Source organism: Dermacentor albipictus, chromosome 5 (assembly GCF_038994185.2).
Source record: "Dermacentor albipictus isolate Rhodes 1998 colony chromosome 5, USDA_Dalb.pri_finalv2, whole genome shotgun sequence".
Classification (NCBI taxonomy): Eukaryota; Metazoa; Arthropoda; class Arachnida; order Ixodida; family Ixodidae; genus Dermacentor; species Dermacentor albipictus.
In genome coordinates this window covers 120,808,400-120,820,399 of record NC_091825.1, presented here as the reverse complement: position 1 = coordinate 120,820,399, position 12,000 = coordinate 120,808,400, and the positions used below count along the sequence as shown (strand labels likewise).

Below are 12,000 nucleotides of genomic sequence, written 5' to 3'. Positions count from 1 at the left end.
TATATATATATATATATATATATATATATATATACAGAGAGAGAGAGAGAGAGAGGTTGTCCCAGCTAACTTTAGCCAGAGTTTAAAAATATGCGAATGCCACGTAGCTCGACAGAACCAAGGTAACGTTGTTTGCCGTCGATTGGAGAAACTCAATTTTTTTAATTCTCTCTAATTAGACAATTAGTATTGTGAATTAATCCACTTCTCAAATTCTATAATTAGATAAAAGTGTCAATGAGAAAATTGTAGGGCGACATCAAAAACTCGCGGATACAGCTTTCTGTTGCTCAATACGTGCTACATAAGTGTTTTTCCGAGCGTGAAAGAAGTTCGCAAATGCAAGCAAAATTGCCGCGCGACTGGCCGCTCGAGGCACGAGATTTTCGCGATCGTGTTTAATACAATGCATGCATAGTGATGAATATAGTATCGCAGCTGCATATCGAGTTGGTAACGGAATTACACAGCTCCCGTCGTAGCCTCAAAGCCAGCGCCATATTCAATTTGCAAAGAGGCAAAAGAAAAAAGAAACAATGTTACGAACAAAACTAAACAAAACTTGCAATCTGAAACAGGATCCATCACTAAGTGTATGAAAGTGAGGATGTTAACAGACGCTCATCCATTCAAATCGTGCAACAATCTCCGGCAAAGTAAGAACTCTTCACTCGTACAATAAAATCACTTGCCGAGCCGAAATAAAGCGGTGTTGTTCCTGCCGTTCTTGCAAACAGGATTCGAAGTACTCCACTCGAAAACTCGTATCACTTTAAGCAAGCGAATAGCACGAACGAACCGCCACCGACAGTTCCAAAATCGACAAAAAAGAGCGCGAAGCGGCACTGTTGTATGGGCGTCTTGCGCTGGAGTTTGAGGTATAGTAGCGGCGCCTGGTGGCGGCGCGAGAAACGACATCTGGGTCGTACCAGCTTGGGTCGTATTGAGCCCTGGCTGTGGCGAAGCACGTTTCTAGGCCGAGTTTTGCGTCGATTCGCACTTTTTTCTGCCTTGTTGCGAGTGCAAAAAGGCTCGTCACTTCTCGCAGACCATGCCGACCACGCTGCGAGCTCGCCGCAGCCTATAGTTTAACGAAAACGGGCTCTCCGTGTGCCGTGGGACGCAATGCTGGGAGCAGACGGAATCGGTGGCGCCGATCCGGAGAGACCTAGCCCAGCCTCGAGAAGGCGTCACCGTCATTACTTCTGCGTCGTGTGCTGCCATGAACAAGAAGGCCTGAATCCCAACATCATATTCTGCCGCTTTCCTTCAAGGCCTCACGAAGTGGAGCGTCGGGCGCGCTGCATAGCTGCAGTTCGTCGCGCTGAGTAAGCGAAACTTCGCGCCATGCTGACTGCTTCGCCTGTCTTGAAGCTTGCTTGATTATTTGCGTTCTAATGTTCGGTCTTTTGCACCTACAGTCCCGACAGCAGACCGACATAGCAGCAGGCATGGCTGGTAATTCACGATTCGAGACCCGGCCACAGCGACAATTAACAATTCGACCGATGCGAAGTGGTGAAGTGACCAGGTGTGTGCAAATGAGCACAAATGGTCGGGCTCATTCGATGACAATTCACTACTCCACTACGAGCAGCACAGGTTAAGAGAGTTAAATGCGCTCATCCTTGATCTCAAGCCAGCACGTTGAGGCAACGCAGCAAGGCAGTATTGATTGCAGCACATCGATGTTCGAGCGCTGTCATTAAAACTTACATCAAGCGAGCGGCGTACGAGCTCGCGCTGCAGCGCGATTCGCACGTACGTGCGAGCTCATATGCATTGCATCAGTTATTACCAGTTACTAAAAAGGACAGATGGCCGCTACTAAAACGCAGGCATAACTACTTGTTTAGCGGCATGCAGTCAACAAAGATTGCAGGAGGCCCGCCGTTTCGCGGCATGTCGAAAGACCGCTGCCGTCGCGGCGCGTACGATCGTGCGCTCGAGCAGTTCGTACATCGCGGCGCGTACCGTCGTGTGCTCGAGCAGTTCCGTACACATGATGTCTGCTTATCGCCGCTGTGGATTCATTTATAGCAAGCATTTCCTCGCGTTTGTGCGCCTGAATCTAGCAGCTAGCGTGCAAACCTTACCTGAAGTTCCACTTCGTACGCGACTCGCTTCACTTGCGATTGACACGGTGCTAAAACTTCGCCGCCCAATTCTTGAACGGCGTACACGTATTCGGCACTGCATAATTTCTTGCCTTTACGCAGCGTGCCACCCCTGAAAAAATCTTCGGCGCCCGATATTCGCTGCAGGCCGTGAAACAACACAACCGAAAGTGGCGGGTCCATAGTGTAAACGTGCTTTCCGAAGCAGACGACCGAGCTTGGTACGACCCATTTTAGCGCAGAGGGCGCTTTTTAGCACCTTTTTCGCAGCGCCCCCTGGGCAATGCAAGAGCCCCATATGGCGCTCCTGCGCTACCGGCGTTGCACTTGAATAAGGCTGTCTGATCTTTTCTTGTGCTTACATATTTTCACTTTAAAAGAACTTTAATGCAAATCTGTGTTTTTTTTAACAGCATACACTTTACTTTTCTTTACTCACGCTTTATGTCCATTTTAAACTGCGCGCTCTCTTTGCGGGCTGCAAGCTTGGCTGCATGCACTCAATGTGGCGCCACATTTGAACCGGTTAACCTGCGCGCTTCAACGGACGGAGATAAAAAACTTTAATGAGAAAAGGACCTGCGAGGTTGCCAGCCCGGGCTCAGGCCACCTGGACATTATGTACGGCGAGGCATAGCCTTTCCACCGCTGCCCGGGCCCGCTAGTTCCGAGCTAGTCAGAGCGCTTAGCAATCGCTCCTCGAGAGCGTCCAGTTCTATTTTGTCCTCTACATATATTGATCTGATCTTTGTGCACTTCCATAAGATGTGTGCCAGGTCTGCGTGTTCGTGCTTGCAGAGCTTGCAGCTCGCGTCTGGGTATTGTGTTTAATTTACTCTGTTTAAGTGTCCTGGGTTCCGGAACGTTCTGGTTTGCAACCTTCTCCAAGAGAGAGAAAGGCAAAGGAAGGACAGGGAGGTTAACCAGAGATTATCTCCGGTTGGCTACCCTGTACTGGGGGAGGGGAAAGGGGATGCAATAGGTGAGAAAGAAAGAAGGATAAAAAAAGGGAAAAAAAACCTAAGCACACACACGCACGTACACACGAACTATTTCTGTGGGCACTGTCACGCAACCCGCAAAGGCATTCCTAGTCTTACGCAGTGTCACCGTACAGTCCTGCGCCACACAATAACCTTCTCCAATCTGTTTCTTGAGACCTGTCGAGTTGTTTGTGGGGATGTGGGTATGCTTTTCTTTGTTTCGTATAGTGTGTCAGTATGTCGTGGTACGTGACCAGTCTGCTCCTGTCGTCTTTTATCGCTACTTCGTCGTCGTCGCCTACTCCGTGTTCTCCATCGCCTCCGCCGCAGTCATTCCCCATTGCCCGGGGGTTGCGGGGTGTTGGACTGTCCGAGCCACGGTTGGTTAGTTCTCGGGCAGCTCGGTGGGCCTTCTCGTTGAGGTTGGGAGAGGCATTCGTGGTTACCTCTCCCATATGTGCCGGGGTCCATTTGAGGTATTTGGGTGTGATTTTGCCGTTCTTGAAGTCTTCTGCTCTGCGGTTCAGGATTTTGGCCTCCTCGGTGGAGACCCAGCTTGCCCTTCGTGAGGTTCCTAATAGCCGTCTTGGAGTCGCTAAACGTACGTCGGAAATCTACGAAGAATCGGATATTCCGCGCACTTCATTTATGGCGCTGACTACGCAGCAAAGGGTTTCGTATTCCCTGTCAACGCAACTATCCCCTCACCTTTTACGAAGCATGCTGGCAACTTCCTCGATTACAAAATTGATTGTGTCGCCTTCACCTACCGTCGACTCTATGTATTGGCGAGCCCTCATTCCCCTCGAATTCGTTGACGCTGCCCTAGATCCTCCCTGGCAATGTCTTCGAAATATTTACACTTTTTGTAAGTAATAGTATTTACAATGGCTAGAACCGCATGGCTTAGAAACATCAAGTGCTAGCCATGGCGCTGAAATTTTTAGACATATTTCTTTTTCTAACTAAATTTTAACGTCTTCGCAATTGATAGTTCGTTTAGCTTAGAGACATCAAGTTCTAGTCATCTTCAAGATGTCTAAACTATAGCTTGACATAGCTCTAGCTACTTCCAGCCTGCTCAAGCCAGCTATCTAACCAACTTGTGCTTCCTGTGTATTGTTGTGCTTTTATTGCGAACAGCACTCTGCGAACAGCACACTGCGAACAGTCCATTCGCTATCCGAAATGATCTGAACGTTTCCACTTGTTTGTTTGTTCAATTACATGTGCAAACTCTAACGACGTGGCGAATTGCTTCCATCTCGCCTGCGTTACTCCGTGCTGCATCTTCGCCGCATATCACGGTACGCTTGGCTGTGAAGGCGTAAACCGAAGGAAGCTTGGTGACCAAAATTTAATCTTTTTTGAACGCGAACAGCAGTTGTGAGCTGGAAATTAAGCAAGAAACGCTCCCGTCCATTCGCAACAGTCAACAGCTGTGCCGCCGCGCCGAGGATATGATGGTGACGTCAGTGGTGCGTTGCTCAAAGCACCGTGACTCACGCGGGGTTACTTCATACTGCTTCATACGCGTGGCTGTGGAGTGCGAGCCACAAGAGAAGCGACGCGCGGCCGAAGGACAGCGGCACGCCAAGCAGACGGCACAACGGCCGCTGAACAAGGCGCATGAGGGTGCCGAGACAAAGCTACGCCGATTGGAGGACCGCCACTTGCAGGACACAGACGCGTACTTTCAACGTCAAAGACGAATATGCGCGGCGTGTAGGATCTGTGATTCATTAAAACTTCTTTCTGGGCGAGTTGGTGCATACTTGACGTAAAAATTGTTACAGCGCAAGCACATGCAACCACAAAGTATGAAGGACGGGACACAGCGCTTGTGTCCCGTCCTTCATACTTTGTCGTTGCACGTGTTTGCGCTGTAACAATTTTTATGTCAGAGGATCTGTGACCGCCTCTGGTTCCGATCGTGCGTTGTCGGGGTGTCGCTGCCAGCACGCGTGTAGTGGTCCTCGAGTCAGCATTTCTGCGGGGTGACGCGAGTTCGTTCGGGCTTTGCACCGCGCGCAGGTGAGAAGTGCTTCGCATTGAGTTGGATAGTCATCGAGGATGGTTTCCGCCGTAATATTAAAAACCGCGAAGCTTCGCGAATCTCGCCGGATTTTTGTGACCGTGGGGACTGTGGCGCTGCTGTTCTCTAGCCGAATAGGCCAAAAAATCACAGCGGAAGTTGCACCACCACCAGATGGCGTTCGCCTCCCCGGTGGCGTGAGCCGTGCGGGGGAAGCAAAAGAAGAACCAGAAAGCTCGTTTTCGCGCATCCGCGGCCGCGGAAGTGTGCATTGCATTGGAGCCCCTCTACAATGCCTGAGTAAAGCCTCCCGTGTCACTTTGTGCGGACATTCAATAAACACAAACTCGTGTCTCAGCTCTTTATACACTCATACAAAGTTTCGCTTCATATATAGATTCCAACTAGTTGGATCTGCTGCAATTTTTATGTTAAAAGATCGTCAGGGTTTATTGCGCGCTTGAGAAATCGAGGCCCAGCTTATGGCCATCATACCTAGCTCGAACCTTCGTTACGGAGTTGGCAGCTATCTAATTAAGCAAAAAAAAGTAGTTATAAATTTGTTTCAGTAGTTCTTTAAACACTAAAAAACTAAAGAACAATTAACACTGAGTCAGTTAATTCTGGTAAAGCATTCTATCAAAAACTGTTGTGTTCTTCTATTTGGCGAATAAGCGTTTATAGCTGTAGCGGATAAAATATAACGACAAACAACTCCGTCTCGAATTTCGTGCCAGAACCTCAGCGCTGATTCGTCGCTGGGACGTTTCGGAGAGACGGAGAGCATGCACAGTACGCGTTTGTGGGAGGACCTTCTCCATTGTACACCTCCGTGTTGTTGTAATACACATGCCTTCCTGCCTGGACCTGAATCAATGATAGCGCAACCTCAACGGATGTGGTTATAATGTTCTCGAACTACTTTTTAGCAGTAACTACATGGAACGTATATGTAGATTTTCGACGCATTTCTGGCGGCCTAACATAGTATCCCGGTAGGTTCTATTGACTTAGCGCTGTGAGCAATGGTCATCATCGTGGTTGGTAATTGCTTCATTTGTTGAGCACATATTAACAGGAATCACAAAGCGCGATAACTCCCCTCATCCCCTTCCTCCCCTGAGCCTTGTCTCTGAGCCTTGTCGATTCTAACAGGGACTAACTGAAGAAACAAACGCTTTTGCCAACCAATCATGTGGCCTTTTATTTTCCATTTGCACATCAGAGAGAAACTAATGCTTCTCCTGCTCAGTTTGTTCTTACACTACGGCTCTTATTGAATTACCCGCCTAATGCATTTCTCAGTTCATTACTGAACGTACCGACAATGTGGATTTTAAAATTATATACTTCTTAAACCAGGAAACTATAATAACAAAAAATACGTTCTGAACAACAATGATCAACAACAACGCCCGGAAGGCAAAGCATTGATAGTGATAGCAAAGTATTGAACTTCACGAAGTAAGGTTTGTAGTTTTATCGGCCGTATAAATTGCAGCAAAGATTCCCTAACTAATTATATTTTTAAAAAACACATGGTGTCATGTAAGCAAATGCACACACGAACAGATCTCACTTTGACCGCGAACACTCGTTATCAGAGCTCCGGCTCGGGGAGCGAGCGCTTCGGTCTGGCTCACGCTTCAACCCGTGTCCAACATTTCACAGTAGGCGACCTCCACCACTGAGCGCTCGGGAAGACAGTCACGTGAAGCGACCAGCCAGCTCCGCCGTCTCGGCTCGGCGAGCCTTTGCACCCGCGGAAGATCACCGCAATGCAAGGTACGGGCGCTCACCTTCGCCCACCCAATAGCGCGTGTTTGATCACGTGACCTCCAACAGCGTGCACCCGGGAGTCCTCCTCCTTCCACGATTCTTATCGCACCCACAGCACACGGCTATAGCTGGACGCGACCGTATACATATCGCAATTGAACTTTATACGCGCGACCTCATGGCGGCAGTGGCAAAAATTTGCCTAGAGTGTCCATATACTTGCTATACCGCAAGAAAATGACGTGCCATATATTAGGGTAGCAAGGCGATTACGTGAATCAGAGCTGCGTCTAGAAGCCAAACAGCAATCCAGTAGTCATATAATACCAGAACCATATATAAAGCTATACCTGTGTTGCCTTGATGGCAATAGAGGCAGCACCCACCACACGCCGAAAAATGTTCACTACCACTGGTTTCGAAAAGAAAGAACCATTTGATTAACGTGTAAAAAAAAGGGCACTTGCTATGGTTTGGGTGAAACTGAGAGAGAAAGTTAAATTCTAGCAACGCTAGGAAAAAGAAATCATTGCCATAGTTAGGTGTTAATAGAAAGCACCTAGTTTACGTAGTTTACAAATTCGTATATGCAAAAAAAAAAAGAAATCGCAGTTCTGTAAACTTCATCTGTTAAACCACTTCAAACGGACAAATCTGATCTATAAAGTTACAACCTACATGATATCCTCACACTGTTTACGAAGGTTTTACAAAAGTCCTACTCACAAATTAGTGATATGCTTCAGAGGAGTGTATAATACATCACATTTGTTCGCTTTAGATGTATTATTAGGTGCAGTTTACACAAATGTGATATCGTTTTTCACTCTGTAGTTGCAGAGTTGTAAACTTCATCGGTGAATATTTCTTAATTTAGCAATTTTCAACAATAATTCTTATAAAAATAGTTAGCTGCACTAAAAATCTACTTGCTACAGTTACTAGATTTCATTTTTGTTTTCATTTAAATGAAACTTATCTCACAAGAATCGGTGCAGTGATTGCTGAGAAAAATTATTTCTCCCTTACCATGTATTTTGGTAGGTGCTCCGGAGCTAAAGCTTCCTTTTACGTTTGAACCAACCGAGAAGTCGTAATAATTAAGCGGGGGGACTAGACTAGGCCGCCGTTGGCCTACGCTTCTCGCCATTTCTTCGAGTGTTAATAAGTGGATCTTGGCCTGTCATATGTGTTTGCTCGTAATTTTTGCATTCATGGAATGGTCACACCATTGCAAGGTCTTTCCCCTATCTCGTTTTTCTTGGTCATGCGTATTTTTAATCCAGTCGAACGATTTTACTGGCGGATTTCACGCGATAGACTACAGTCCTTGTTTTGTTATGTCCCCGCTGGCTCAAACTATGTCTAAAGTATCTTAATTTGTGTTACAAATAACGCTAATCGCCTTGCCAGGCGTTGGCTCCGTTAGCCACGTATGTACCGTCGACCAAAACAAAATTTGCGGACCATGGGATCTCAGAAAACGTTGAATTTCGGAGTAGTTTGTATCAGTAGTTGGTAAAACTGTTTATCAAGATGTTGTTCGCATATACTAGTAGAGGCTGGAAATGCGAATACCAGGCTAGGTTGCGAAGCTGCGGATATATTCAGCCCTTTTTCAGATCCCATAGTACGTAAACGTATTTGGTCGACAGTACATACATCGCAACTGTATTGTACATTGCATATATGCAGCTGACAGGACGTCTGGACGTCACAAGAAAGGCGTAGCGCAGGCTTGACAGCTTGGTCGTCTGCTTGTTATAGCTGCGGGAGCAGTTCCGGCCAACTTCGCAGACAACGTCAGTCATAATTATGACATGGTGCTAAGGCGAAGTATCTGTGTGAAGCAGAAACTTGTAGTTAGCACATGCGGCAGGAGCGTGTTGATTACAAGCGGTGCACTCCTGTATTAATCTTTGATTATGGGCAGTGGCGTAGCAACAGGGGGGGCCGGGGGGCCGTGGACCCCGGGTGCACGGGGCCAGTAGGGGGGGTGTCATATACGTCTGAAGACACCCGAAAATTGTCGATATCCTCGCCTTCCTCGACTACACACAGGGGGGGGGGGGGATTACAGAAGAGCTAAGGGCCCCGGGTGCCAAACGACCTAGCTACGCCACTGATTATGGGGCCTTTTCAGTGATACTAAAGGCACTGGATAAACTGTGAACATCCCTTGACCGTGACCGCTCCAGGCTCCGCGTCTCGGCACGGCCAACTGGCAGACGGCGGGAAAGTTCTGCTAAGCGCCCAGAGATGGCGCTACGTGTTTCGCCGGTCCCGCGCTATCGGATGGCACTCGTCAAACAGGTAGAGGGCGAGAGTGGTGCACCTTTGGAGAGCGCCGCCTCGCCTTCGCCTCGCCTCGCGCGGAGCAGCAAGTCTGCACTGGCGGCAGTTCGTGCGGGCCCGCGGAATGTTCGCGCCGGGCCCTCCTCCCGGCGTGGCGGTAGCGGCGAGCATGAGGGCGCGATTTGAATCGCGCCAGGTTGTTGTTGTGCCGTGCGGCGTGTGACAATGGATACGGCGACGACAGTGTGGTGAGATGCCCTTCGTGAAGTGGACCATCGAGCCGGTCTTCCTCAGCCGGCAACCCATACCCCCGGATAAAAATGTCACCGACGAACTCGAGGCGAGCGCGAACTCGACTCTGGTCGGGGCCCTGCGGCAACTGGCGTGCCTGGTGGCCGTTGCCGACAACATCTTCGAAGGAATCGCCGCCGAGTGCAAAATCATCTACGAACGGAGTGTTCAACTGAAGGATAAGCTCGACCGATGCGAGAGGAGCGTGTCTCAGCTCAACGCCAAGGCTGTCCCAATACGTGAGTGTCATCGTCTGCTTCGTACGGAAGCGAGCTGTCCAGAAGTACGACGCACTAGTTACCGTCATGTTGCCGTCAGGGGGAATGGTGTCGTCACGAATCTGCGGAGTTTACCTGTTGTGTCCGTGATCGCAGGGGCGCCGTTTCCTTTGATCGCGTGCACCAGCGCCTATCCGAACAAGGTATCTGTAAGACTTCGACGATGGAACTGCAATTATCGCGCAAATCTAGTCCAAAGAAGGCACAATTATGCTAAAGTAAGCGGTGGCGCTCCCGAGGCCATGCTCTCGCGGCAGCTTAGGTTACGTTTAAAACTTCCCTACAGATATACTTTTCCCGTAGTATTGCATGTCAGCGGGTGTGTCGCGTCGGGCTATTCACAACGTCGTCTGTGAGGCCGATGATGCCGTTGTGATAAAACGCTCTTTTCAGGGACACGCTTCTTTCTACGAATCGTGCGCGTTGCGCTCACGCGGCAGCGTAACCTGCGACGAACGTTGCGCATTCGCCCGACGTGCTAGCCGCAGCTAGGTGACCGGGTCCGTCCGTTGCACCCAGACGCCCTTACTTCGTCGAAGTAAACGACGGCGGGAGAGCTGCTGGAAGCCGTGCTACACGGCTACACGTTGGTCGTTCGAAAGCTGCGTGCGATAGCGCGAGCGAAACCCGACGCCGCTGTTCCGGGGTCTCTCTTTTTTTTTTCTCTCACTCCTGCTGTGTGCTGCAACCGGCGTTGCTTCCACGGTTTGTAATCTGGAACGAGGCTGAGCTGTAGTAACTTGTCAACCATGCTGCGACTCGCTATTTTGCTTTCCTCTTTCGCTTACGTTTCTATCTCTGCCGCGGCTTTATCGCGCACGCATCTGGCTGGCTGCAGAAGGCGGGACGACTCGTTGCGCTCATAAAAAATGGAAGTGCCAGCCAGCTTCGCCTGGGCGGGTCGCTTTGCGGAGCGGTTAGAGTCCGGAGACGCGTGGGTGTCCGGTGCGTTTTCCCGTTCTGCTGACAACCTCGCGTTGTGTGATGGAGCGGGACTAGTCTGGCGAAGATGGTGCGTCGCAGACTGTGGAGCTGCTGCCTCCTTGCCTGACCTGGCGAGAGTTGCAAAGGACCGTTGTGCGAACGGGGTCTTAAATCGCCTGATGAGTGTTCTCGTAGTCGGTTGATGAACTTGCGATTCCCGTGCACCGTATTTATCAACTGCTTTTGTTCTGTCGACGCACAATGGCCATTGAGACGCGGGATCCAGTGGGAAGATGGGGCGCCGGAACAATGAGTGTCGTATTGAGGGCTGTTGTAGAGCTGCCTCTCCCATAGTTTTGTCTACCGCGTGCTAGCCGTTTCTGCGCTCCAGCCACCGGCAGACCCGAGGAGGAGGGGGGGGGGGGTCGTAGTATTAAGCGTGCAACGAGCCGTTGGTTCTCAGCTGCGCTCGTTCGTACTTTACGGGAAAATCAGCAGACATTCTCATTGACGACGTGCACTGGACAAACTACGTCAGTCACAATAAAAGACAACTCACTCGGGCGCAGTTGAAAGCGGATGGCGGTAGTACGGGTCGACAAGTGGCGAGTCCATTGTGCGTTGGAACAATCCGGGAATAATTTAATATACCATTTATTAGTAAAGCCTAACAGCTTGGCTTTCGCTGCTTTCCTTAACATTTATTCGCGCAGGTAACAACTGTTCATAAATGGCCAGACTCTCCGCCAGATATCAACTTTCAAAGGGCGGCGAGCAACTGATGCCTTCACGTTTAGGCAACAACCCTCAATGCAAAGCAAGAGTGTGTTGTGCCTCTTTTCTATTCCGTTAACATGACCGTTTGTTATTCCGTTTAAATGTGTGTGTGAGAAGTTCAAAGGGTGCTCCGCTAGTTGCTGCAACTGCTTCGGGACCACGTAGTTGGTAGTTTGTATAAGCACCGAAGGCGCCTCGAAAGATCTACGCGATTAGAATTGTCGTTCTTGGTGCCGCATTGCGATCCGGAAGGTGTACAAAAAACAGTCGCAACAGGGTTCTGAAACAGCAGCTCTGACCTTCGTGGACTCGCTCTGTTTACGCCAGGAAGCCTTTTGTCACGCTCTTAGCGTTTCGCTGACATGGCATTCCCGTTGTGCGTACATACGTCTGCTGCGCATCTGCGCAATTTGTAACTAACCAAACTAACTAACCAGGCGCTGAACTAACCGAAAAAATATAATAATAAAGTCGTCTGGTCGTGTCATTCGCGTACGGGGCAAATCTACAGACAACCGTAT

At 49.3% G+C, this 12,000-nt stretch overlaps 1 protein-coding gene across 1 annotated transcript in view; it reads left to right on the top strand.

Annotated features, from left to right (window-relative positions):
- The first annotated feature begins 9,255 nt into the window (after positions 1–9,255).
- Positions 9,256–12,000, top strand: part of LOC135911608 (mucin-17-like) — a 270,666-nt gene continuing 267,921 nt past the window's right edge. Inside the window, exon 1 of the mRNA XM_065443924.2 lies at positions 9,256–9,739. Coding sequence (XP_065299996.1) covers positions 9,463–9,739 — 277 coding nt within the window. The 5' untranslated portion in view covers positions 9,256–9,462. The remainder of the gene's footprint in view (positions 9,740–12,000) is intronic.